This window comes from Mobula hypostoma, chromosome 10 (assembly GCF_963921235.1).
Source record: "Mobula hypostoma chromosome 10, sMobHyp1.1, whole genome shotgun sequence".
NCBI lineage: Eukaryota > Metazoa > Chordata > Chondrichthyes > Myliobatiformes > Myliobatidae > Mobula > Mobula hypostoma.
This window is the reverse complement of record NC_086106.1, coordinates 15,654,992-15,679,188: the sequence shown is the minus strand read 5'-3', so window position 1 is coordinate 15,679,188 and position 24,197 is coordinate 15,654,992. Positions and strand designations below refer to the sequence as shown.

At 42.3% G+C, this 24,197-nt stretch overlaps 1 protein-coding gene across 8 annotated transcripts in view; it reads right to left on the bottom strand.

Moving 5' to 3' along the window:
• Nucleotides 1–24,197, bottom strand: part of LOC134352669 (ryanodine receptor 1-like) — a 581,514-nt gene that overhangs the window by 451,144 nt on the left and 106,173 nt on the right. For all 8 annotated transcript variants that reach the window (XM_063060038.1, XM_063060039.1, XM_063060041.1 and 5 more), the window contains 8 exons: nt 20,402–20,476; nt 19,457–19,613; nt 17,010–17,174; nt 10,091–10,212; nt 9,183–9,369; nt 6,709–6,844; nt 4,341–4,436; nt 2,863–2,981 (listed from right to left, as the gene is read on the bottom strand). In XM_063060038.1, coding sequence (XP_062916108.1) covers nt 2,863–2,981; nt 4,341–4,436; nt 6,709–6,844; nt 9,183–9,369; nt 10,091–10,212; nt 17,010–17,174; nt 19,457–19,613; nt 20,402–20,476 — 1,057 coding nt within the window. The remainder of the gene's footprint in view (nt 1–2,862; nt 2,982–4,340; nt 4,437–6,708; nt 6,845–9,182; nt 9,370–10,090; nt 10,213–17,009; nt 17,175–19,456; nt 19,614–20,401; nt 20,477–24,197) is intronic.

Genomic DNA, 24,197 nt, shown 5'->3' with positions numbered 1-24,197 from the left:
TTTCACCATTTCCCATCCCCTTTTCCTCTCTCACCTTATCTCCTTGCCCACCCATCATCCCCCTGTGGTGCTCCTCCTCCTTTTCTTTTTTCCATAACCTTCTGTCTCTTTCACCAATCAACTTCCCAGCTCTTTACTTCATCGCTCTCCCTTTACATTTCACCTATCGCCTTGTGTTTCTCCCTCCCATCTGTACCTTTTAAATCTACTCCTCAGATATTTTTTCTCCAGTCCTGCCAAAGGGTTTCGGTCCGAAACGTCGACTGTACACTTTTTCATGGAGGCTGCCTGGCCTGCTGAGTTTTTCCAGCATTTTGTGTGCATAACAGGGATAGGGTTCCCTTTGATCTTACCTATCATTCCACTAGCCTTCGTATACAGCACCTCATTCTCCAAAACTTCTGCCACCTCTAGTGGGGTCCTACCACCAAACATATCTTTCCCTACTGCACCCCCCGACCACCTCACCGCATTTTGTAGGGTTCACTATCACTCTCTGTGCAACTTCCTTGTCCACTTGTACCCCTCTACCCTTCTTTCCTTGTGCATTCCCCATTCTGGTTATCCTCTCAACCCTTCTCTTCTCTTCCTCCATCCATCACCTCCCTCTGGTTCTGCTCCTCTTACCCTTTCTTCCATGGTCCACTAACTTCTCTTATTGGATTCCTTCTTCTTCAGTCCTTTACCTCTTCCATCTTACAGCTCACAGCTCCCTCCCCCACCCACCTGCCTTCCCCCTCACCTGGTCCCACCTATCATATGCCAGCTTGTACTCCCTCCTCTCCCTCCACGTTCTTATTCTGGCTTCTGCCCCCTTCCTTTCCAGTTCTCTCTGCCCAAAACATCAACTATTTATTTACTGCCCCTCTCCCCACACAGATGCTGCCTAACTTGCTGAGTTCCTCTAGCATTTTGTTGGCATCGCTCAATTTTTCTAGCATCTGCAGAATCTTGTGTTATCAATAAAACAGTCAATTTCCTGCTTTAATATTACAATATTGGCTCAGCCTTAGTTTATTTAACTCTGATAAAATAATCCACATCTAATGAACGTTTGAGGATGCTCTCTCACTCTGTCAACCATCATCTCATTGAATACTCTGCTATCCATACACCAACTTGCACAAAGCTTTATTCATTTGTCAGACCTCCACTGGCACCTGGTCAAACAATGTTACTACCTCAGCGTGCATGATAAACACTCTCAAGATTCATTTCAAGACTTCAGTGGATACAGAATGCAATTACATCTTTCAAAATTTCACAGCAGTCATGTTTGCCTATCAATTACTCAACATCAGACAAGCAGTCTGACAATTTAGAATTAGTGGATGTGTCAAAAGATTATGGAATGGGAGAACTAGGTGCATCAGCAGGTACGTCAAAAATGATGGGGTTGTGCTTGATGGTAAGAAACAGAAAGCAGATGAGGAACATGATGGGTAAAGGACTGAAGTCGGAAGGAAGTCTGAGGCAGTAGTGGAGGGATGAAGAGAAGGTTTTATAATTTACACGATTTATAGGTTCCTTAGGGTTGTTATAGCTGGGGGTGGTAATGGGGGACAAGCTCCTACTACCTATTAAATGTTTCCAATGGCATGTGCCTCAAATAGCCTCTGACAACCAAGTTCAGCTCCTGGCCTTCACATGTGTGTTAGGTACTAATTGCAACGGAACCATTTCTACTGACAGGAGAAGGGGCAAAGGTAGGTTACTGGCACCTTTCACTTGGGCCGTCACTTTGGACAGATGGGGCTCGTCAGCCGTGGTTGGCAGCTCATCTAGGAGAAGGAAAACTCTGATCTCAAACCTCCGCTGCCTTGCGGCTATACCCACTCATGGCTTTGGGGGTAAACCCAGAGGGAAACATCTGGAGCCGGAATTCCTAAGGCAGTCCTACATTGAGTTCAACACTGACTGGCAACTCCTGCGATGCTACTGGTACCAAACTGTATCAGTCTCTGCTGTTCCTTTAGGTTCATCAGATGTGTGGAGAGGGGAGCTTGCTACACGGACAACAGCTTGCTCTCCATATCGTACTGCCCAGACTTGCATATCTAGACAGTCAGGACGCAATATCCATGGTTAACTCTGACTGACGGAGGCCTCAGACTCAGACGATAGGTAAATAAGGAAGAGGAAATATAGCTCACCTTTGTCTTTGCAAGATGTTATTTTTCATTGCTAGATCCTTCAGTACAGGGTCAAGGGCTAAAACTGGATTTGCAAAGTGACCGCACCCAAATACTTTGAAGAGGAAAAAGTGACTGATGACAGGAAAAGGGGCCAAGATTAGTCTTCTAAGGAGAAATGAAGGAAAGAGCCAGGGTCTGAGAAGGGAGAACTTTTTAACATGGTTTCTGGGAAGAGAGGTTGGGCGGTCAGCAGTTTAGTAGGAATATGATCAGTGGAGGGAGAAATTGCTGGGATATTAAACTTGGAATAGAAACAGATTCAATGGGTGGAAGGGGAAAGGTGGAGAATGCTTGAATTTAGAGTGGTCAGGTCAGGTGACTGACACCGAGTAAGAGTGCGCCTGATGTGGGAAGAGGGAAAGATGGGCAGTAACAATCTGTGAGAAAGGTTCCTCTGCCACTGTATCTGCAATCCTCTTGCTACACCAAGTAGCAGCCACCTCAACTTCTAACTCTATTCTATTTTACCAGCCATTTTATTACAAAGCCTGAAATTGCTTCCTGAATTATATTCTCCATAACAGATCCCAAATGGATATAAAATCGTGCCTTAACTTGAGATGCTTGCTGCAGGGATGATTGCCTTAAATTCCCTATAGTAGAATGCAGCAGACTTTTTTGTTTAAAACTACCTAATCAAATTTTTTCTCACCATTTATTAACCTACCTTATGATTTCGACCATGTTTGTCCAGCAGGGATATAATTGATTTGATGTGGTTTTTGGTTATGATGTTCAGAACCTCCGGGCTTTCAATCAAAACACAGTACAGGACTTCCAGGATACCTATCATGCCAGAATCAGAATTAGAATCAGGTTTATTATCACCAGCATGTGTTATGAAATTTGTTAACGTCAACATCAGAACAATTTTCAATCACATTTCAGCTTTTACACTGATGTTAAGGAAAACACTGACCACAAACCCAATAAGATATTAGGGATAGTAACTGAATCAACCAGGTGCATTTTAAGGCAGGTTTCAAAAGGGAGGGAGGTTATAAATTGAGGTCTTTAGGCAGATTTTTGAAATAAGGAGGCATCTGGACAGCAGAAGTCCTGCACAGCTGTCTTTTAGAGAAAGTAAAAATGTAAATGCATTTCAAACAATATTCCTAACCGAACAGCATTAAAAACGGTTAAAGACCAGAAGATACAAGATCAGAACCAGGCCATTCAGCCCATCGAGTCTGCTCCATCTTTTCATCATGGCTCATCCATTTTCCCTCTCAGCCCAATCTCCTGCCTTCTCCACACATCCCTTCATGCCCTGACCAATCAAGAATCTATCAACCTCTGCCTTAAATATACTCAATGACTTGGCCTCCACAGCCACCTGCTGCAACAAATTCCACAAATTCACCACTCTCTGGCTAAAGAACTTCCTCCTCACCTCCGTTCTAAAAGGACACCCCTCTATTCTGAGGCTGTGCCCTCCAGTCTTAGACTCTCCCACCTTAGGAAACATCCTTTCCACATCCACTCTATCGAGGATTTTCAACATTCGAGAGGTTTCAATAAGACCTCCCTTCATTCTTCTGAATTCCAGTGAGTACAGGACCAGAACCATCCAACACTCCTCAAAGGATAAGCCTTCCAATTCCAGAATCATTTTCATGAACCTCCTTTGAACCCTCTCCAATACAACAAAACGAGATTTATTCAAAGAAGGCTGGCCACATCTGTTCTTTAATTTTATGTTCAAATTTAAGTCAGATGTTGTCAATGGATTTCAATTCATAGTCTTTTGATAATAAATTGACAATACCTTAAACAGTTTCTTTTTCTCATTTTCTTAAATTTTGTACTTGTTTAAGATGACAATCTACTAACTTAAACCAGAGATTTACACAAATATCTCCATAAATACTGCCGCATAAGAATGAAGAGCTGGGGATAACACCAAGATGTTCAGGATTTTAGATCCATTCTGCAAGCTTAAAGAAAAATGAGGAATGTCATTAATGCTGTACTCACTCCACCATGGATACAGATGTAAAAACCTTTGGCAAGGTTTGCCAACAGAGAAGCAGCTTAGATCTCTCACAGACAAATATTGTACGGTAGTCAAACCCTAAAACACTCTTTATTGTCAAGTATTTGACAAGCCAAGCATCCAATATAACTATCACTACATTAAGGTACCTGAAGAAGCTTCCAATCGATCCAGTTTGCTGACCAACCAGTCAAGGTTATCAGAAAAGAGTGCACAATTTCTACGATTTCCACGGATGAGAGAAGCTGTACACAAAGGGAAAAATACAAGATTTATGAATAAAAAAAATGTATCAATTCGGCAGTAGAGGAGGCCATCGTATCTGTTGTGTCCGATGCTCCCAGTTTGGCCTCCTCTAGGTCAGTGAGATTGGAGTACTACTTCTTCATGCACCCTCGCTCTATCCGCCACAAAAGGCAAAATCTCCCATTGGCTACCCATTTCAATTTGACTTTCCATTCCCATTCTGACATGTCTACCATGATGAGAACAAGCTCAGGTTGGAGGAGCAACATATTCTGTCTGGGTAGCCTCCAACCTAATAGCATGAACATCAATTTCTCTAATTTCCCCCCAACGCTGCTCCTCTTTTTCCATTCCTCATTCTGGTTACTCTCTCATCCCTTCTCCTTACCTGCCCATCACCTCCCTCTGGTTCCCTCCTCCTTCTCTTTCTTTCATGGTCCACTGCTCTCTTCTATTAGATTCCTCTTCTTCAACCTTTTGTCTCTTTGACCTGTCACCTGCCAGCTTAATATTTCTCCCACCCACCTGTCCTCCCCCTCACTGGTCTCACCTACCAGATTGTACTCTCTCTTTCCTCCCGCCTTCTTATTCTTGTTTCTGCCCCCTTCCTTTCTACTCCAGATGAAACACTATTCATCCCCCTCCATAGACGCTGCCTGACTTGCTGAGTTCCTCCAGTATTTTGTATGTGCAGCATTTATTTATTTACTGACATACAGTGTAGTATAAGCCCTTTCGGGCCCACAAGCTGCGCCGCCCAGTAATCCCCTGATTTAATCATAGCCAAATCATAGGACAATTTACAATAAATAACTAACCTACCATCTGGTACATTTTTGGACTGTGGGAAGAAACCAGAGCACCAGGAGGAAACCCAGATGGTCATGGGGAGAACGTGCAAACTTCTTACAGGCAGTGGTGAGGCCTGGGTCACTGGCGCCGTAAAGCATTGTGTGAACCACTACACTACTGTGCCATCCCAATACAGCACCTTTCATGATCTCAAAACTTCATAAAAGGCATCACAACCAACAAGGTATGCTCTTAAAAAGTGTACACCCTAATAATATTAGGAGGAGAGAGAAGCAGCGCGCCGTGCATGCGCAGCCCTCCGGTGAAAAATGATATTGTATCCATTAAATAGGGGTCGTGGACAATTCTGGCTTGATGGAGACGGACGTGAAAGCACAGATGAACATCTGGAGAAATTTCTGAAATGCCCGTTCGCTGCTGTCGTTACTGTGCGGTCGGGAATCTTTCGGAGGGAAGGCCTCAAAATCCCCAGCTTTGCCTGCTGTTGGCGACCGAGAAGGAGGTTGAATCGCTCGGATAGAGATGGCGCTCAGTACTCAGTGTTGTTGAGCTGATCAGAGCTCCAAGTTTTTGGATGACTCAGAGTCGGACTGTGGTCAGCATGGCAGGGAGAGTTTTTCTTCCTTCTCCCGTCTGCGTGAGATGTGGGACACTTGAGAGACTTTGAACTTTTATTGTGCTCATGGACTTCTTCATCAAGTTATGGTATTGTTGCACTGTTGTAACTATATGTATAATTATGTGGTTTTGTCAGTTTTTTTCAGTCTTGGTCTGTCCTGTGTTTTGTGATATCACACCGGAGGAAATATTGTATCATTTCTTAATGCATGCATTACTAAATGACTATAAAAGAGGACTGTGTGTCTTCATAATCTAATCTAATATTACAAAATGTATCAGATAATTCGTGCACAGCATGGCCCCTCAAACAACACAGGGATACATAACTAGATAATCTGCCCAACTGAATATACCTGCAGGCTGAAGAACAACCATATCAGGGAATTCTATCAAACATTAATGATTAACACCACATAACATATATTCTGGCAAGACTTTTTAATAAAATTACTCACAGGATACGGGTATTGTTTGCGAACCAAGATTTATTGTCATGGTGTATCCCTGAACTGAGACAATTAAAAAAACTCAAACACACTGGTGGGCCTATGATCCTGATCAGCTAAGGATGGCAAATTTCCTTCCCTCAAGGGTTTATTGGTTCATGACAACCTAGCAATCTCATGTTTATCAATGAGATTTATCAATGGCTATTTATATCAATAGCTGAGAATGTTTCCCCTGCTGCTGTGGTGCAACTCAAAATGTCTCCAAGAGATCTGATAGCTAGTTCAACAACTTAAACTTTGAGGCCACCACACCCAACTGTCACCATGAAAAAAGGAGATTGAAAAATCCCAACTTTTTCCAAGTGTGCATTGTGTTTAAATTCCGTACCTAATAGCTCATAAAGAAGGTTAACAATTTCTTTCCAGGATTCAGCTGCTTCTTCTCCTGCAAACTCGGAGAAATGAGCGGCGCTGTTGTACACATTCAGTCTGTCAATGGAATCCAACACCAGCTGGATCATGCCCTAAAATGAAACACAATTATAACCACCAGTTACATCATTTGAAAGTTGGTGCTTTTGTTGAGGATTGGTGTCATTTAAGAACTTCCACTGAGTACTCAACAGAATATTGCAATCAGATTGAGTTTATCCAGTTACATTTCAATTCCATGTGAAGTCAGTCACGCTGTGTCTCTTGATAGCCGTATGTGTGGTGAGCCAGAGTTCACTGCACATCTAACGTCATCGCAATATTTAGATGAACACTGCATTTTCCAGTTTCAGGCAATTGATTCCTATCCCGTACCCACCAGTTCCTCTAGGGTCTCTCTCCCTTTAGAAGTAATACAACTGGCAACCTGTTTTTACAACCTTGAAGTTTATTTCCATTGGTTTCTAGAAGGCTAATTTCAACCCCAACATTCAACTATCTGTAAAGCCATTGTTCGTCCCTTGTTATCTTGACTCATCACCCTCCCCCTGCTGCTCATACATCTATTTATTTTTATTTGTTTTCTTTTAGTTCACTTTTCCTGTCCCCTCCCCAACCCAGTTCCAATCCATTATCACCTCTCAGTCCATCTCTAAATTCAAAGTACATTTATTATCAAAGATTGTATAAATTATACAACCTTGAGATTTGTTTGCTTACAAGAGGCCATAAAACAAGAAACCCAAAAGAACCCAATTAAACAAAAAAAAAGACCAACACATGAGGAAAAAAAAGCAAAAATCATGCAAACAATTGATGTGAACAACAACAACAATCCGAACCAAAAGTTGAGTCCCCAGATCCAAACCCTGGAGCAGCCTGGACTAGGCCCGAAGCCTCACTTATCAGTTCAAGGTATTAGTGGGCATGGAGCACAGCAGCTAAGGCAGTCTTTGTACCCCAGCGCCACAGAGCGAGAGGAGCGACCATCGCGGAGAACAAGCAAAACCGGCTCTCATCCCAGATCCCAACACCCTGTCTTTTCAGTCTATCTGGGCTCCACCCTTTCCCCTCCAACATCTGTCTCCACCTGCCTTTTTTCATATTATTACGCTTCCACTTATCACCTACCAACCTCTGACAAGGCTCTATCTCCCTTTACCCGCTCCATCTGCCCATCGTCCCTCCCTCATCTGGTCCCATGTATGACTTACCAGCCTCTACCATCTCACCCCTCCCTCTCACTTCCATATACTGGCCATCTTCCGTCTACACTCTCGTCCTGATGCAGCATCTCAATCCAAACATCAACCATCCCTCTGCCCCCACATCTGCAGTCTCGTGTCTCCAGTGGTATTGCTCCCTGTGCCAGGCTGCTGGATAATCATATAATCAGAATTGAATTACTTGGATAAAATTGGGTTGAAAGCATATTTTTTTTACCTCTACACTCCATAAAAATTCCTTACCCATACAGTTGCACTGCTGATGTAAATGTCAATCTTCCTTTTGCTGGTGGTACATCACACCAAATTGTAATGGCTTTTTAAAAATTTATTGAGATACAGCATGGAATAGGCCCTTCCTCCACCTTTGAGCCACAATTTAATCCTAGCCGAACACAGGACAATTTAACCTATCAACCAGTATATCTTTGGACTGTGGGATGAAACCAGAGCACCTGAAGAAAACCCACGAGCTCACGGGGAGAACGTACAAACTCCTTACAGGCAGCAGCAGGAAATTGAACCCGGGTCCTCTGTATTGTAAAGCGTTGTGTTAACCACTACGCTACTGTACCGCCCTAAGACTTCAGAAAATCATATATTAATTTGCATTCATATTAACATAGGGGGCAACACGGTAGTGTAGTGGTTAGCACAACACTTTACAGTACAGGTGACCCGGGTTCAATTCCAGCCGCTCCTGTAAGGAGTTTGTACGTTTTCCCTGTGACCCCAGGTGATCCAGTTTCCTCCCACAGTCCAAAAACGTACTAGTTGGTAGGCTGAATTGGTCGTTGTAAATTTTCCCGAGATTAGGCTTGGATTAAAACAGTGCGTTGCTGGGCAGCGTGGCTCAAAGAGCTGGAAGGGCCTGTTCTGCACTGTATCTCAATAAATAGATGATTTCCCTGAACACCTTAATCACACACCACTCCATTAACAGAGTCCTCCATGTAGCATCATAGTGTTTTAACCACAGATGTAAGTAGGCCATTAACATTGACTGATGGAGTGCCTTATTAAACAAGGCACTCACATGGTTTCACGGGTAAAATTGGAGTTGTAATTAGTTTTCTTGAAGCCAGTGGAAATTAGCTTGAGGGGTGTGAGACAGGTTGACAATTGTTTATTTTGCATTACTTCTGAAATCAAGAAATTCCATTGATAGATTCTTCCTTTTTTTTTTAAGGAGGTGTTAGCTTACCTCTTCTTGGAATAAATTCTGTCTGTTTTTGAGTGAGCGCAATTTGGTCTGTTTCTCTTCATGAGCAAGCTCCTCGTCTGGATGTTGGAAATAGCTGATCAGATCCTGAAGGCTCAGCACGATGGTATCGATGGGTAAGGACACTGGAGCTGAAGATTTATTCTTTCCACTTAGCATATCTAGACCTCTTCATAAAGAACAATAAAGAGTACAGTGAACATAGGAATTCAGTTCTGAAAACTATTATTCTAAATATTCCTGCAGCCAACCAATGAAAATTCATGGTCATTCTTACGATCACTTTCAGTTTTATCCTGCTGACTTACACTAAATACTCACGTACGTATGGTATCGCACGGTAGTGTAGTGGTTAGCACAACACTTTACAGTACAGGCGTCTCCGGTTCAATTCCAGCTGCTGCCTGTAAGGAGTTTGTACGTTCTCCCTGTGACTGCATGGGTTTCCTCCGGGTGCTCCAGTTTCCTCCCGCAGTCCAAAGGCATACCGGTTGGTAGGATAATTATTATAAATTGTCCCACGATTAGGCTAGGGTTAAATCGGGGAATTGCTGGGTGGCATGGCTTGCAGCACAGGAAGAGCCTATTTTGGGCTGTATCTCAATAAATAGATCATATTTCTTTTGATGAACTTCATTCATTTATATTGTGGTACAATCAGGAGAACTGACCAACAGAAGAAAGTGCTCCAAATATCATTATGAAATGGCAAAAAATTTTCAAAGTTTACAATCTATCAATCATTATTTGCACAGAAAATGAACAATTTAATTCTAATGCTAACATTTAAATAATCTCTCCACTGATCTGGACTGACCTACAACATGTTTCCAGGTATTCATTTGTTTGTTCAAAGTGTGGCAGAAAAATAAAAATGGAAAAACACCTACTTAATGAAGTGGTTGAAGAGGCCATTGGTGCTGTAAATCATTCGGGAAGCCTGTGATTCCTCTTGCTGGGAACGCGAGAGTGAAAGTGCATCATCCATGTGCCCTTCTTGGTGTAGTATAGCCTAAAACAGAATTTTTTTAAAATGGTTATTCATTTCAGCACTGAAAGTCTTCTTTACAAAAATAGACTTCTGTTTCCTTAATTGCTTTTAATCGGACTTAAGACCATTTGCCAGGTGGATATACTGTAGTTAAGCTGCTACCTGCATGTTCAGAGTAGCTGCATGCATGGAAGGTCAATATATTCTCAGGCACAATAAAAGAAATATGCTTATTTCACATGGGGTTGGTTTTGTTTGGAATGACTGGTACTTCAAAGTCAACATATTGTGGAATAAAAAAAGAACATCCTGGAGGGATTTTAGACATTCATAGATCCCAAGTTGCCACACAAGAAAGCATATGATGTGTAGGCTTTAACTGGGATTGAATTCAAGAGCCACGAGGCAACGTTGCAGCTCTGTAACACTCTGGTTAGACAACACTTGGACTATGTCCAGTTATGGTTGCTTCATTATAAGAACATGGAAACTTTAGAGAGGGTGCAGAGGAGATTTACCAGTATGCTGCTTGGAATAGAGGTCATGCCTTATGAGGATAGGTTGAGCGAGCTAGGAATTTTCTCCTTGGAGCAAAGGAGGATGAGGGATGACTTGATAAGAGGTGTAGGTGATGAGGCATGGACAGAATGGACAGCAAGAGACTTTTTCTGGGGCGGAAATGGCTAAATATGAAGGGACATAATTTTAAGGTGATTGGATATCTGAGGCATAGGGGGATATCTAAGGTAGGGTTTTTCCACACAGAGTGGTGGATTAAAGGAACATGCTGCTGGAGGTGACAGTAGAGGCAGATACCTTGGGGACATTTAAGAAGCTGTTAGATAGGCACATGGATGAAAGAAAAATAGAAGCTATGTATAAGGAAAAGGTTAGATTGAATTTAGAGTAGATTAAAAGGCCAGCACAACATTATAGGCGGAAGGGCCTGTATTGTTCTTTATTCCACATGAAGCTAGTCAAGCAAACAGAAACAAATTAAAAATTTCAAATCAATGACTTTTTTAAAATCACAACAAGCAAGTGAATAATGGCAGTCTGCTGAGTACCTCCACTATTTTCTGATTTTATTCTAATTTCCACTATCTTCTTCTCATGACCTTGTGTAAATCACAATTAAAAGGCATTTTGGAATGAAATTTCAACGCTCATGAAACTGGCCAGAGAAATTCTAGTTGAGGTCTGTGAAATTGTATCTGATGTTTTCACTTCATCAAACACACATCTAATGTTGCCAGTTGTCACACAAACCATCCAGAAAGCCTCCGCAGTTTAAACTGGAGCACCCTAATCCAGAAAATAACTATCGTTGGATGATTTTAAAAAATGAACACTACAATTTGATTAAGGGCCATAGTTCACCAAGTGTTTAGATTGTGCTCAGATTAGTAGTGTTCTGGAGATCCTATCTATTGAAGGAATCATTTATTGGATGCTTGAATGGTCTCACTACCCATGTTGAAGAGGAGGGAAGGTGATATGGTGTGAAGATCAGGAACTCTCCTATCTTCTTTTCTTAGCATTTCTGCCTCAATGGATGATGTACAACAAACAAAAATTTTCCAATAATCTTTGTACTTCATTTATATAGGAAAGATAGAGGCTGGGCTTGGGAAAATGTCCATGGAATGGAAGAGTAGCATTTCAGAATGAGAACTGGAATAACGCATTTCACCCTCTCTCAGATTAAGTCAAAAGATTTTTTAAAGTGGTTTAAGATCACCTTCAAAGAACTTACGATGTTACAATATTTTTGAGGTATTGCTCATATAAGGCTTGCATCTCATTCAGTAGATTTTTATTTTATTTTGCAGATGTTGGATTAGATTTATTTTCACTGCAGTTTAACAAATAATTGCCTGATTATTTTTTTACAACCACTTGTATATATGTAACTGTTAAGTATGCTTCCTAGTGGCTATAATATGTATATGCGGTTGTCCAGTGTGTCTCCCTAATGGTTATATTTGTTTGATTCTGGAAGCTTCCCTTGGATTATTTGAATTGGGGCTATTTGATTGGTTAACTCTTATCTGTGAATTTGAATGGATTGTTTCTTTTCTAAGGGATATAAAATGAGCTGACCACAAAGTACCACTTTCCTTTTTGTTACTTCTCTCCCTTCTGCTTCTAGCCTCTGCTCCTGTTACTGTCAATTTTCAATTTTCTTTGTTCTATTAATGCTTAACAAAATTATCATGAAGCAAGCAACACACATCAAAGTTGCTGGTGAACGCAGCAGGCCAGGCACTGTACGAAGAGGTACAGTCGACGTTTCAGGCCGAGACCCTTCGTCAGGACTAACTGAAGGAAGAGTGAGTAAGAGATTTGAAAGTTGGGGGGGGGGATCTGAAATGATAGGAGAAGACAGGAGGGGGAGGGATGGAGCCAAGAGCTGGACAGGTGATAGGCAAAAGGGGTACGAGAGGATCATGGGACAGGAGGTCCGGGAAGAAAGACGGGGGGGGGGAACCCAGAGGATGGGCAAGGGGTATATTCAGAGGGGCAGAGGGAGAAAAAGGAGAGTGAGAGAAAGAATGTGTGTATAAAAATAAATAACAGATGGGGTACGAGGGGGAGGTGGGGCATTAGCGGAAGTTAGAGAAGTCGATGTTCATGCCATCAGGTTGGAGGCTACCCAGATGGAATATAAGGTGTTGTTCCTCCAACCTGAGTGTGGCTTCATCTTTACAGTAGAGGAGGCCGTGGATAGACATGTCAGAGATGCTGCCTGGCCTGCTGCGTTCACCAGCAACTTTGATGTGTGTTGCTTGAATTTCCAGCATCTGCAGAATTCCTGTCGTTTGCGTCTATCATGAAGCAACATGTTTTGTGCCTCTTTCTTGATTTTATAAAGAGTCTTGGATTAAAAAACATCAGAATCCAACTCAGAAAACACTGTTTTTCTTTACATATCTCCTCCAGCTCTATCTTCTCTATGGCATATATAACATGTTACTGCTGTCTAGGTTCCTTTAGGTTATTATAGCTGGGGGAGGTAATGGGGACAAGCTCCCACTACCTATTGAATTCTCCCAATGGTGTGCACCTCAAATAGCCTCCGACAACCAAGTCCAGCTCCTGGCCTTTACACGTGGCTTAGCTACTAAGCATGGCGGAACCATTTCAACTGACAGAAAGGGCCAAGGTGAGTTACTGGCGCCTTAAACCCATTCACTTCAGGAATATGGGGTTCATCAGCCGTGGTTGGCAGCTTATCTAAGAGAGGGAAAACCCTGATATCAAACCTCCGCTGCCTTGTCGCTATACCCAGTCATGGGGAAAGCTTTGGGAGTAAACCCAGAGGGAAAAATCCAGAGTTGGAGTCCCTAAAGCAGTCTTAATGTTGAGTTCAACACTGACTGGCAACTCCTGTGATGTTGCCAGTGCCAAACTCTATCAGTCTCCGCCGTTTCTTCGGGTTCTCAGATGTGTGGAGAGGGGGCGCTTGCTACATGAGCAACATTGCTCATATTGTACTGCCCAGGCTTGCGTATCTAGACAGCTAGGAAGCAATATCCATGGTTGACTGACCTACGGAGGCCTCTCACACTGCTGTCCAACTACCATGCAAAGTGTACCTTTAAGCACAGAGGCTCTTTTCTGACTTCAATTCAATAAAGCATCAGCAGCTGCATTACGCTGGCAGTGCCCCATCAGGATCTGCACAGGTCATGAGCAAATTTTGGATGAAAGTAATTCTTGATCGTACCTAATTTTGCATTCTTTTTGAAGGAGTTTTATTTGGTGCATGGGTCATGATGAAGGGTGTTAACCCAAAATGACTCAACTCTTTATTCCTTTATATATAGAGGCTGCCTGACCTGCTGAGTTCTTCCAACATTTTCCATGTATTGCTCTGGATTTCCAGCATCTGCAGAATCACTTGTGTTTATGATTTGGAGCATGGGAACAATTTAAGGTATGAGAAAACAGCTTCAAGCACACAAGGGTTGAGAGATTAAGGACTAGTCATTATCCTAGAGTCACAGTCATAAAGCCTGGATGCAAGCTATTCCACCCAACATGTTCATTATAACTAGTGGCACCCATCCATATTAACTCTATATTTCATAGCCTTTTGTGCCAAGCTGACCTAAGTGTTCCTCTAGACACCTCTTATAGGCTGTCAGCAGTTCTGCTTCCACCAGCATCAGATTTATTATCACTAACATACTGTATGTTGTGAAATGTGTTGTTTGTCTTAGCAGTACGGTGCAATAAATATAAAAAATTTTGTAAGTTACACTTTCTTGGCAGTGCATTCAAGTTACTCACCATTCTCTAACAGAGAAAGGGCTTCCTCGGATTGCATCTAAATCTCTTAGACCTTAATATAAAACTGTGTCCTCTGGATTTGTTCACCTCTGGTATGGGGAATAATTTCCTGCAGACTATACATAGGCATCCGTTAGTCTCGTGAGACCATGGATTTGTGCCTTGGAAAGTTTCCAGGGCGCAGGCCTGGGCAAGGTTGTATGGAAGACCAGCAGTTGCCCATGCTGCAAGTCTCCCCTCTCCACGCCACCAATGTCGTCCAAGGGAAGGGCACTAGGACCCACACAGCTTGACACTGGTGTCGTTGCAGAACAATGTGTGGTTAAGTGCCTTGCTCAAGGACACACACACTGCCTCAGCCAAGGCTCGAACTAGTGACCTTCAGATCACTAGATGAACACCTGAACCACTTGGCCACGCGCCAGCACAGACTACTCTACCTACATACCTCAACTTAATATACAGGCCATTCCCAGGTTACAGTTGGATTACTTACTGGCTTCCTTTGCCTAGTTACAATGGTACAGGAGTAGGCAAGATGTCCCTGTTTGATGGCTGGTTTTGATAGGCTTGAAGTATCAGTGGTTGTTGCACTGTTTTATAGCGAAATGTTGCACAAGCGTTAATAGAAGTGAATCTTGTCAGTTTCCAAAGCAACTCTCCTAAACGGCCTCCCACAGTGAAACTAGCAGTTTGTGTTTGAGGGGATGGTGTCTCACTACTGCATGGAGATTGCACATAAACAGATTTTGTTTTCCCAGACTGGTTCTCATTTGAATTCAACCATATTTATGGAAGCTGGTTCATATGTACAGGGTGTCCATGAGATGGGTCTTCATAAGCCTGAGAGGATCTGCACCTCTATCATGAACCTTCTTAACCTCTTCTGCTTCAGGGAAAGCAGAACCAGCCTCATAACTACATTAATCCATCCAGGCAACAGCCTGGCGAGTCTCCTCTGTACCAACTCCAGCACAATCACACCCTTCCTATTGCGCATTGACCAGAAGTGCATGCAGATTTCCAAATAAGGTCTAATTAATGATTTGTGAACCTGGAACATTAGCTTCATGCTCTGACATTCATGCCTGACTAATGAAGGCCAGTATGCCAATAAGCTCAGGTATGGAGGGGCTACTGCACAGGGCCAAAAGAAGCTGAAGGGGGCTGTAAATTTAGTCGGCACCATCATGGGTACTAGCTTACAAAGTACACAGAACATCTTCAAGGAGTGGTGTCTCAGAAAGGCAGCATCCATTATTAAGGACCTCCAGCACCCAGGACATGCCCTTTTCTCACTGTTACCATCAGGTAGGAGGTACAGAAGCCTGAAGACACACACTTAGCAATTCAGGAACAGCTTCTTCCCCTCTGCCATCTGATTCCTAAATGGACATTGAACCCGTGAACACTACCTCACTTTTAAAATATATATTATTTCCACTTTTTGCACAATTTTTAATCTATTCACTACACGTATATTGTAATTGATTTTCTTTTAAAATTATTATTTCTTCTTCTCTATTATACATTGCATTGAACTGCTGAGGCTAAGTTAACAAATTTCATGACACAAGCTGTGATAATAAACTTGATTCTGATTCTAAAGCATATTATCCAACAGCACCGCCATCTTCAAGGATGTTTGAACTTGCACACCAAGGTCCCTCTGTTCTTCATTCCTCCCTAGAACTTTACTACTTATTGTGCACATCCTACCCACATTAGTACTCCCAAAATGCGTCGCTTCACATTTTCAGGATTGAACTCCCTCTGTTATTTCTTGTAGCCTAAGACTACTCTCAACACTATCAGCAATTCCACCAATCTTCATTGCATTTGTGAACTTACCATTTATGCCTCCTACATTCCCATCCTAATCAAAGTTCAAAGTACATTTATTCTCAAAGATTGTATGCTATTTCCAACCTTGGGATTTGTCTCCTTACAGGCAACCATAAAACAGAGAAACCCAATAGAACCCATTAAAAAAATTCTGTCAAACAGCCAATGTGCGGAAACAAAATAAGTTGCCTAAATAATAAAAGAAAGAAATAACATTCAGAACTGTAGTTCATGAAAGTGAGCCCACAGCCACGAAGCCAGTCACAGCCGATTCAGGAGCTGATTAGTTGCAGGCCACAGCTTCAGTTCAGTGCAGAGTTAAGTAGACTTTGCAGGGCAGTGCGCTGAACACCAGCTCATCAATTTCAATCATTCATGTATATTACAAACAACTCTGTGGAGTCTCACTAGTCACAAGTCGCTGATCACAAAAATGTTATTAGGCTCGAATTATTTTGAATCATTCCCTCATGTGGGATCTTGACGGTCTTGTGTCGGATGGGAGGCAGATAGTATATAATCACAAAAAATTTGAAGCACAAACAAACAGCATGGTCACTTTCCAATACAGAAATTTACAATTAAATGAGTAAACTATTAACTTCAATGGTAAATAACAAATTTTATGATGTTAAGGCTGAAGCCTTAATTTGTAATTGGGAAGTAGATGCACTTACTTTTCTCTTTAAGGGGCCCAATCGAACTGTCTTGGTATCTGCTGCTGCATAGGTCAGCCAAAGTCCACTGTTCACATGTTGGACAAAGCACATCGACTCACCATACTTGATCTCAGGAGTTCCCATGCCTTCTACATCTCTTTTATGACCAGTATCGATTTTATCCTAAGAGAGCAGAAAATTAGGTTCAGTCCTGTTTCAATGCACAGCTCACTGTGATTTGTATAAAGGCCATTTGCTCACTTGAAAGAGATTGCTGTTGTTCTTTTATTTATGTTATTGAAGATGTCTGTGACTTTATTTCTCCTTACAGAATGTCAAAACATTTTAACTATTTCAATGAGCAACATTTAGAAGCACTAACGAGTCAGAACTGGCATTGCACATGAATGCAAAACTGGAGTGAATGAGGGATCACATTAAGTCTGTGGAGAACAATCCCTGGAGGAGTAGTCAACAGACATCTGAAGAATAATACTATTCATATATAGTGTAGCGGTCAGAGCTATAACATCTCATGGCGCCATCTGTAAGGAGTCTCTGTACGTCCTCCCCGTGGAATGCGTGGGTTTTCCCTGGGAGCCCTGGTTTCCTCCCACAGTCTAAAGACATACTGGGTAGGTCAACAGGTCATTGTAAATTGTTCTGTGATTAGGCTGTGGTTACATCGGAGATTGCTGGAAAGCACGACTCAAGGGGATGAAAGAGCCCATTCTATGCTGTACCTTGATAAATATATAATCTTTTAACATCCAACTTCAATCAGCATAGATTCTAGGCTGCTCAGGAATTCACAAACTGATTGCAGGACTCTGCAGAGAGTGGTGCAGACAGCCCAGCACGTCTGTAGTTGTGAACTTCCCATGATTCAGGACACTTACAAAGACAGGTGTGAAAAAAGGGCCCGAAGGATCATTGGGGACCCGAGTCACCCCAACCACAATCTATTCCAGCTGCTACCATCCAGGAAACGGTACCGCAGCATAAAAGCCAGGACCAACAGGCTCCGGGACAGCTTCTTCCACCAGGCCGTCAGACTGATGAACTCACGCTGATTTGAGTGTATTCGTATGTTACATTGACTGTTCTATTTATTATAAATTAGTATGATTGCACATTTAGACGAGACATAACATAAAGATTTTTACTCCTTGTGTATGTGAAGGATGTAAAAATAAAGTCAATTCAATTCAAAATAAAAATTGGAATCATATACAGTGAGCATGATTACCATGTTTTAAAAAATCAGCAAGCACTCTCACACAGATAGAATCAGGATAATTTAATGGCTATTTATTTTGCCCTACCTATTAAAAAATATAGTAGGAAATGCCTGTCAAATAAACTTTTAAGAATGTGCACTGTCAAAGGCAGAAAACAAAATCAGCTATGATAAGGGAGAATGCTCAAGACTGGAGAGGAATGAGTCAGAACTGGGGCAAGTAGATTTTAGATTTAGAGTTTGGGTATGTTTCTTCCAGCAAGATCTATCTTCTGCTTGATTATCACAGTTTAGTTTTAATCATTCTTACTCAAGGTCTAGTTGATCAAAATCAAGAAGTGCAGCAGCACGGCCCGGTCTTGGAAATGACAATCTCTCTGAGCTCCAAGGAGGAGACAGCCCTTTTAGACCATAAGACAAAGGAGCAGAAGTCAGCCATTCGGCCCACTGAGTCTGCTCCACCATTTTATCATGAGCTGATCCATTCTCCTATTTAGTCCCACTCCCCCGTCTTCTCACCATAACCTTTGATGCCCTGGCTACTCAGATACCTATCAATCTCTGCCTTAAATACACCCAATGACTTGGCCTCCACTGCCGCCCGTGGCAACAAATTCCATAGATTCACCCACCCTCTGGCTAAAAAAATTTCTTCGCATCTCTGTTCTGAATGGGCGCCCTTCAATTCTTAAGTCATGCCCTCTCGTACTAGACTCCCCCATCATGGGAAACAACTTTGCCACATCCACTCTGTCCATGTCTTTTAACATTCAAAATGTTTCTATGAGGTCTCCCCTCATTCTTCTAAACTCCAAGGAATACAGTCCAAGAGCAGACAAACGTTCCTCATACGTTAACCCTCTCATTCCCGAAATCATTCTTTTGTGCTTGTTATTGTTGTGAGAGGGAAGCCCTTATCCTCAAAAGCATGAAAGTGAAAATGAAGCATCCAGGGTAAAACACTCATTCTAATGGGATACCAATACAACTACTGTCTTCCTAAAATCAACTAACTCAGAGACCAGGAATAAATTATATAACCTCGTCCAGAAATGTCTGGGAAGCTCGGCATAATTTTGTACAATAAATTATTTCTCTTTTGCTTCACTTTCAGAATCAGAATCAGGTTTAATGTCTCCGGCATATGCCATGAAATTTGTTAACTTTGTGACAGCTGTACAATGCAATACATGATAAATACAGAGAAAAACAATTCTTTTCTCACCTTTGAGATTCGGAAACAAAATGAAGTGATTTTGGTGTTTGATTTCTCTTGATCAAAGAGCAGAAGCCCTTTCTCCTCATCGAGGCCCAAATATTTGCCTGTGGTAACATGACGAATACGGAAAGGCTGACCCCATTTCATGTGGCTTCCACTCCAGCTGTTGAGAACAATAACAATTATTCAGAAAATGAATGAAAGCTCACATTTCCATGAATAAAGTTATCAACTCTTGACATGTAAATCTTTAGTAAATGACATCTCCTCTCATTCATCTATTCCTACAATGCCATCTTGCAAATCAACAGGATGATCTTTTACTGCACTTACCTGTGACAAGTATATACTTCATTGGATAGGCAGAGCAGACCTGTACACTATATTCAAACTGCGCGTGCGTGTGCGATGTTGGCGGGACGATGTCTTTTTCATGCCTTTACAAGGCGCGGAGCGAGAGAGAGACTGTGTGGCGCGCCACTCCTCATACAGCCATTTTGCAGTACTTTCCCCTTTCAGTTTACGAGGTCCAGTCGCGATCTCGACACTCAACCCGGCACAGATGGAGAGCATATTCAGGAGCGGCCCAGACTGGATTCGAACCCAGGAACCTTCGTTCCAGAGTCCGGCACTGATGTCATTGCGCCACCAGCCGGCTCTCAGACTGCAGTTTCACATGTGTATAATTACAAGTAATACTTGTATTTATTTGATATTCATTTAAACCATTTCCTTGATTAACTTATCTCATATATTTCCCATCATGATTTTTTATTAAATTTGAAATATTTAAGGTAAAAGTTAATTCAAGGTATAGTTTGAATCACCTATACTATTAATCACTGGTTTTATGCTTCCAATTTTACCTGGTTAATCTAATAAACTAATCTAATTCACATATTTCCTCTAAATAACATTGAATCATTACTGGAAGCCAGAATCAATCCCTACCTGATGCGTAGTGGCTCCAATCGCCATAAAGACCTGGCGTGACTACACACTGCACCACCTTCATAGTGAACAAACCTGTAGGATATAAAGAGAATACTAACTCAGTTCATAAATTTGCACAATTAAAATGGCTAAAATGACAAAGGAAGTTTGAAATTTTTCCAAAGAGATTCAAAAGGGCTTTTTTTTTTAAAGTTAGGATTATTGTGTCGGGCACGTGGCCAAGTGGTTAAGGCGTTCGTCTAGTTACCTCAAGATCGCTAGTTCGAGCCTCAGCTGTGGCAGCGTGTTTGTGTCCTTGAGCAAGGCACTTAACCACACATTGTTCTAGTGTCTGTGCGAGGAGTGGCTCCCCACACAGACTTCTAATCTGCGCCTTGTAAGGCATGAAAATGCCTGACGCAGGCCTTTCATGGTCTGAGTCGACGTTCCCTCCCTCCCTCCCCTAGGATTATTGAGTATATTAGCACTTAACAATTGTCAGATTATTGAAAGTTTGTTATTGAAGCACAAACGAGAGAAAGTCAACAGATGCTGGAAATCCAAAGCAAGACACACAATATGCTGGCGGAACTCAGCAGGTCAGGCAGCATCCACGGAAAAGAGTAAACAGCCAACATTTCGGATCGAGACCCTTCTTCAGGATTGAGTAGGAGGAGGGAAGATGCCAGAATAAAAAGGTGTGGGGATGTGAGAGAGGCTAGCTGGAAGGTGATAGGTGAAGCCAGGAGGGTAGAAAAGGTCAAGGCTGGATTAGAAAGAATTTGATAGAAGAGGAGAACAGACAGTAGGAGAAAGGGAAGGTGGGGGGGGGCAGGGGGAAGTGCTGAGAAGAAGTGAAAGGTCAGAGTGGAGAATAGAGGAAGGGTGGGGGAAATTTGTTCACCAGAAGTAGAAATTAATATTCATGCCATCAGGTTGGAGGGTGCCCAGAAGGAATTTTTCATGTACAAATTTTCTACTATCTCTGTACAGAGACCGCAAGTTAGATAAGGGCTCTGTTACCAAGAACTGTCTGTAAATTGAATTTCCCTTATCATTAAGAGTGACATACACAAAATGGCAGAGGGACTCAGTAGGTCAGGTGGCATCTATGGAAAGGAATAAAAGGTCGACATTTTGGGCTGAGACGTTAAAATTGTTAGCCTCAATAGCCCTTGGGGACTGGTATGTAAAAAGCAGACTATGAACGGTCAACATAGGTGACAGGAGGTCATCACCAGTAATAGAACTATGACAAATGTTTTTACCAGACAGAGTGTTCTGCTAATCAAAAAGGAAACTATTAGCAGTTTAACAAATAAAAGTGTGTACTAACAAGAAGTGGCTCGGCATTCGTAACATTTGACCTCACCCGAAGCAGAGTTTGGAGATGGCACTGGATTTTTCTATGGGTGATCTTTGCATTGTTTCCCGGTGAAGAAATTTAAGTACTACACCCTACACTAGAGCCCAGAAGAATTTGCATAAAGTTGGATTTTTTTTTAAAGTCAGGTCTGAGAATCCCTGGTACCTCTTGTATGTTCAAAGTCTACCTGCCTCACCACCTGCTCAGATAATGTGTTCCACATTTCAGCCACCCTCCGAATGAAAAAAATCTTCTTTGAAACCCCTCTAAATCTGTTGTTCCTCACTTTAGATGTTTACCATGTGTTCAAATGTCTCTGTTAGAGGAAGGAATGCTCACTCTCTACCGTATCTATGACACCTTTGACACCTTCATCCAGAGCTTTCTCTGCTCCAAAGGAAGCATACCCAGCCTATCGAGTTTCTCCTTGTAACAGATAATTACTGATGATGTTTCAAAATTGCAACTATTTTCTGTTACGAGGAGAAACTCGATAGGCTGGGTATGCTTCCCTTGAGGAAGCTCTTAATGAAGGCGTCAAAGAGAACAGGGGGCATAGATACGGTAGAGAGTGAGCATTCCTTCCTCTAACACAGACATTTGAACACAGATGGTAAACATCTAAAGTGAGGAACAACAGATTTAGAGGGGTGTCGAGGAAGATTTTTTTCATTCAGAGGGTGGCTGAAATGTGGAACACATTATCTGAGCAGGTGGTGAGGCAGGTAGACTTTGAACATTTATTACCAAGGAAGAGAAGGCTACAGAAAAGCGCTGATAAATGAACTTAGCATAGGTAAGAACTTAACGGTCAGCATGAGCAAGGTGGATCAAAGAGCTTGTTCCTGTTCTGGGTGTCTCCATGATTCTATGAGTGCGCAGACAGGGAATGGAGGTCTATAGAAATATGGCTTTGCACCGACACTCCTATTACAGGTCTTTATTATAATCCCCCCCATAGGAAAATGCCGCCTAAAGTAACAGGAATGATTCTGATCATGCAGCTCAAGAAGTTGGCAATATGAGTTTGGGCGCCAGTGTCTGACCTTGGAGGAAGATAGCGAGGATAAAGGAATGTGAGGATGACTGCAAACCAACAATTTATTGTTTCAAAAACTTCAGAAGACAGCTAATACCCTCCTCCACTACTCTAGGGGACTATCAGTGGTTTCGGAGAACAATGCCATCCTCTCTGAAGGACAGCATGCAAGGTCCCATCATCATCATTCTGATAGATTCCCCATTGGTGTCTGTCAGCCAGATGATCCTGAATACTACTGCTCCTGGGGAGAGTGACATTCTGAAGCTGAAGCATTAAGGCTCAGAGCTGTACATAGCTGTACATAGCTGCTCTTCACAGCCATCTGCAATCTACTCTGATACAATCATTCTGCAAGCAACAATCAGGGGAGCACAGCATGTCACTAGAATGGCAGGAAAAGACCTTTGAAAGACAGATGCTTAAGGATGCACAAAGAAATAAGACAATGACTGCATGGTTAAGTCTTGACTATATGCAGAAAAATATACGTTCTGTTTCTTGTCTGAAGCTTTCACAACGCATAAAGAAAATGGGATAACCAGTAGTAGAAGCATGGAAACTAGAACCATTTCAGTAAGTGGAATCAAATTTAACTCAATGTGTTTTCGCTCACAGACAGTAGCTTTTGGTTGCAGGTTAACATTCATAGCTCACCCCTAATTACCAGTGAAAATTATAGGGAGCTACATTCTAGACATGTGAATAAGTAGTTCTAACATTACTGTTATGGAAAAACAAAGTGCTGGAGGAACTCAGCAAGTCAGGCAGTATCCATCTGTAGGAAGAGGTGCAGTCGACGTTTCAGGCCGAGACCCTTCGTCAGGACTAACTGAAGGAAGAGTGAGTAAGGGATTTGAAAGCTGGAGGGGGAGGGGGAGATCCAAAATGATAGGAGAAGACAGGAGGGGGAGGGATGGAGCCGAGAGCTGGACAGGTGATAGGCAAAAGGGGATACGAGAGGATCATGGGACAGGAGGTCCGGGAAGAAAGACAAGGGGGGGAGACCTAGAGGATGGGCAAGAGGTATATTCAGAGGGACAGAGGGAGAAAAAGGAGAGTGATAGAAAGAATGTGTGCATAAAAAAAAAAGTAACAGATGGGGTACGAGGGGGAGGTGGGGCATTAGCGGAAGTTAGAGAAGTCAATGTTCATGCCATCAGGTTGGAGGCTACCCAGACGGAATATAAGGTGTTGTTCCTCCAACCTGAGTGTGGCTTCATCTTTACAGTAGAGGAGGCCGTGGATAGACATGTCAGAATGGGAATGGGATGTGGAATTAAAATGTGTGGCCACTGGGAGATCCTGCTTTCTCTGGCAGACAGAGCGTAGATGTTCAGCAAAGCGGTCTCCCAGTCTGCGTCGGGTCTCACCAATATATAAAAGGCCACATCGGGAGCACCGGACGC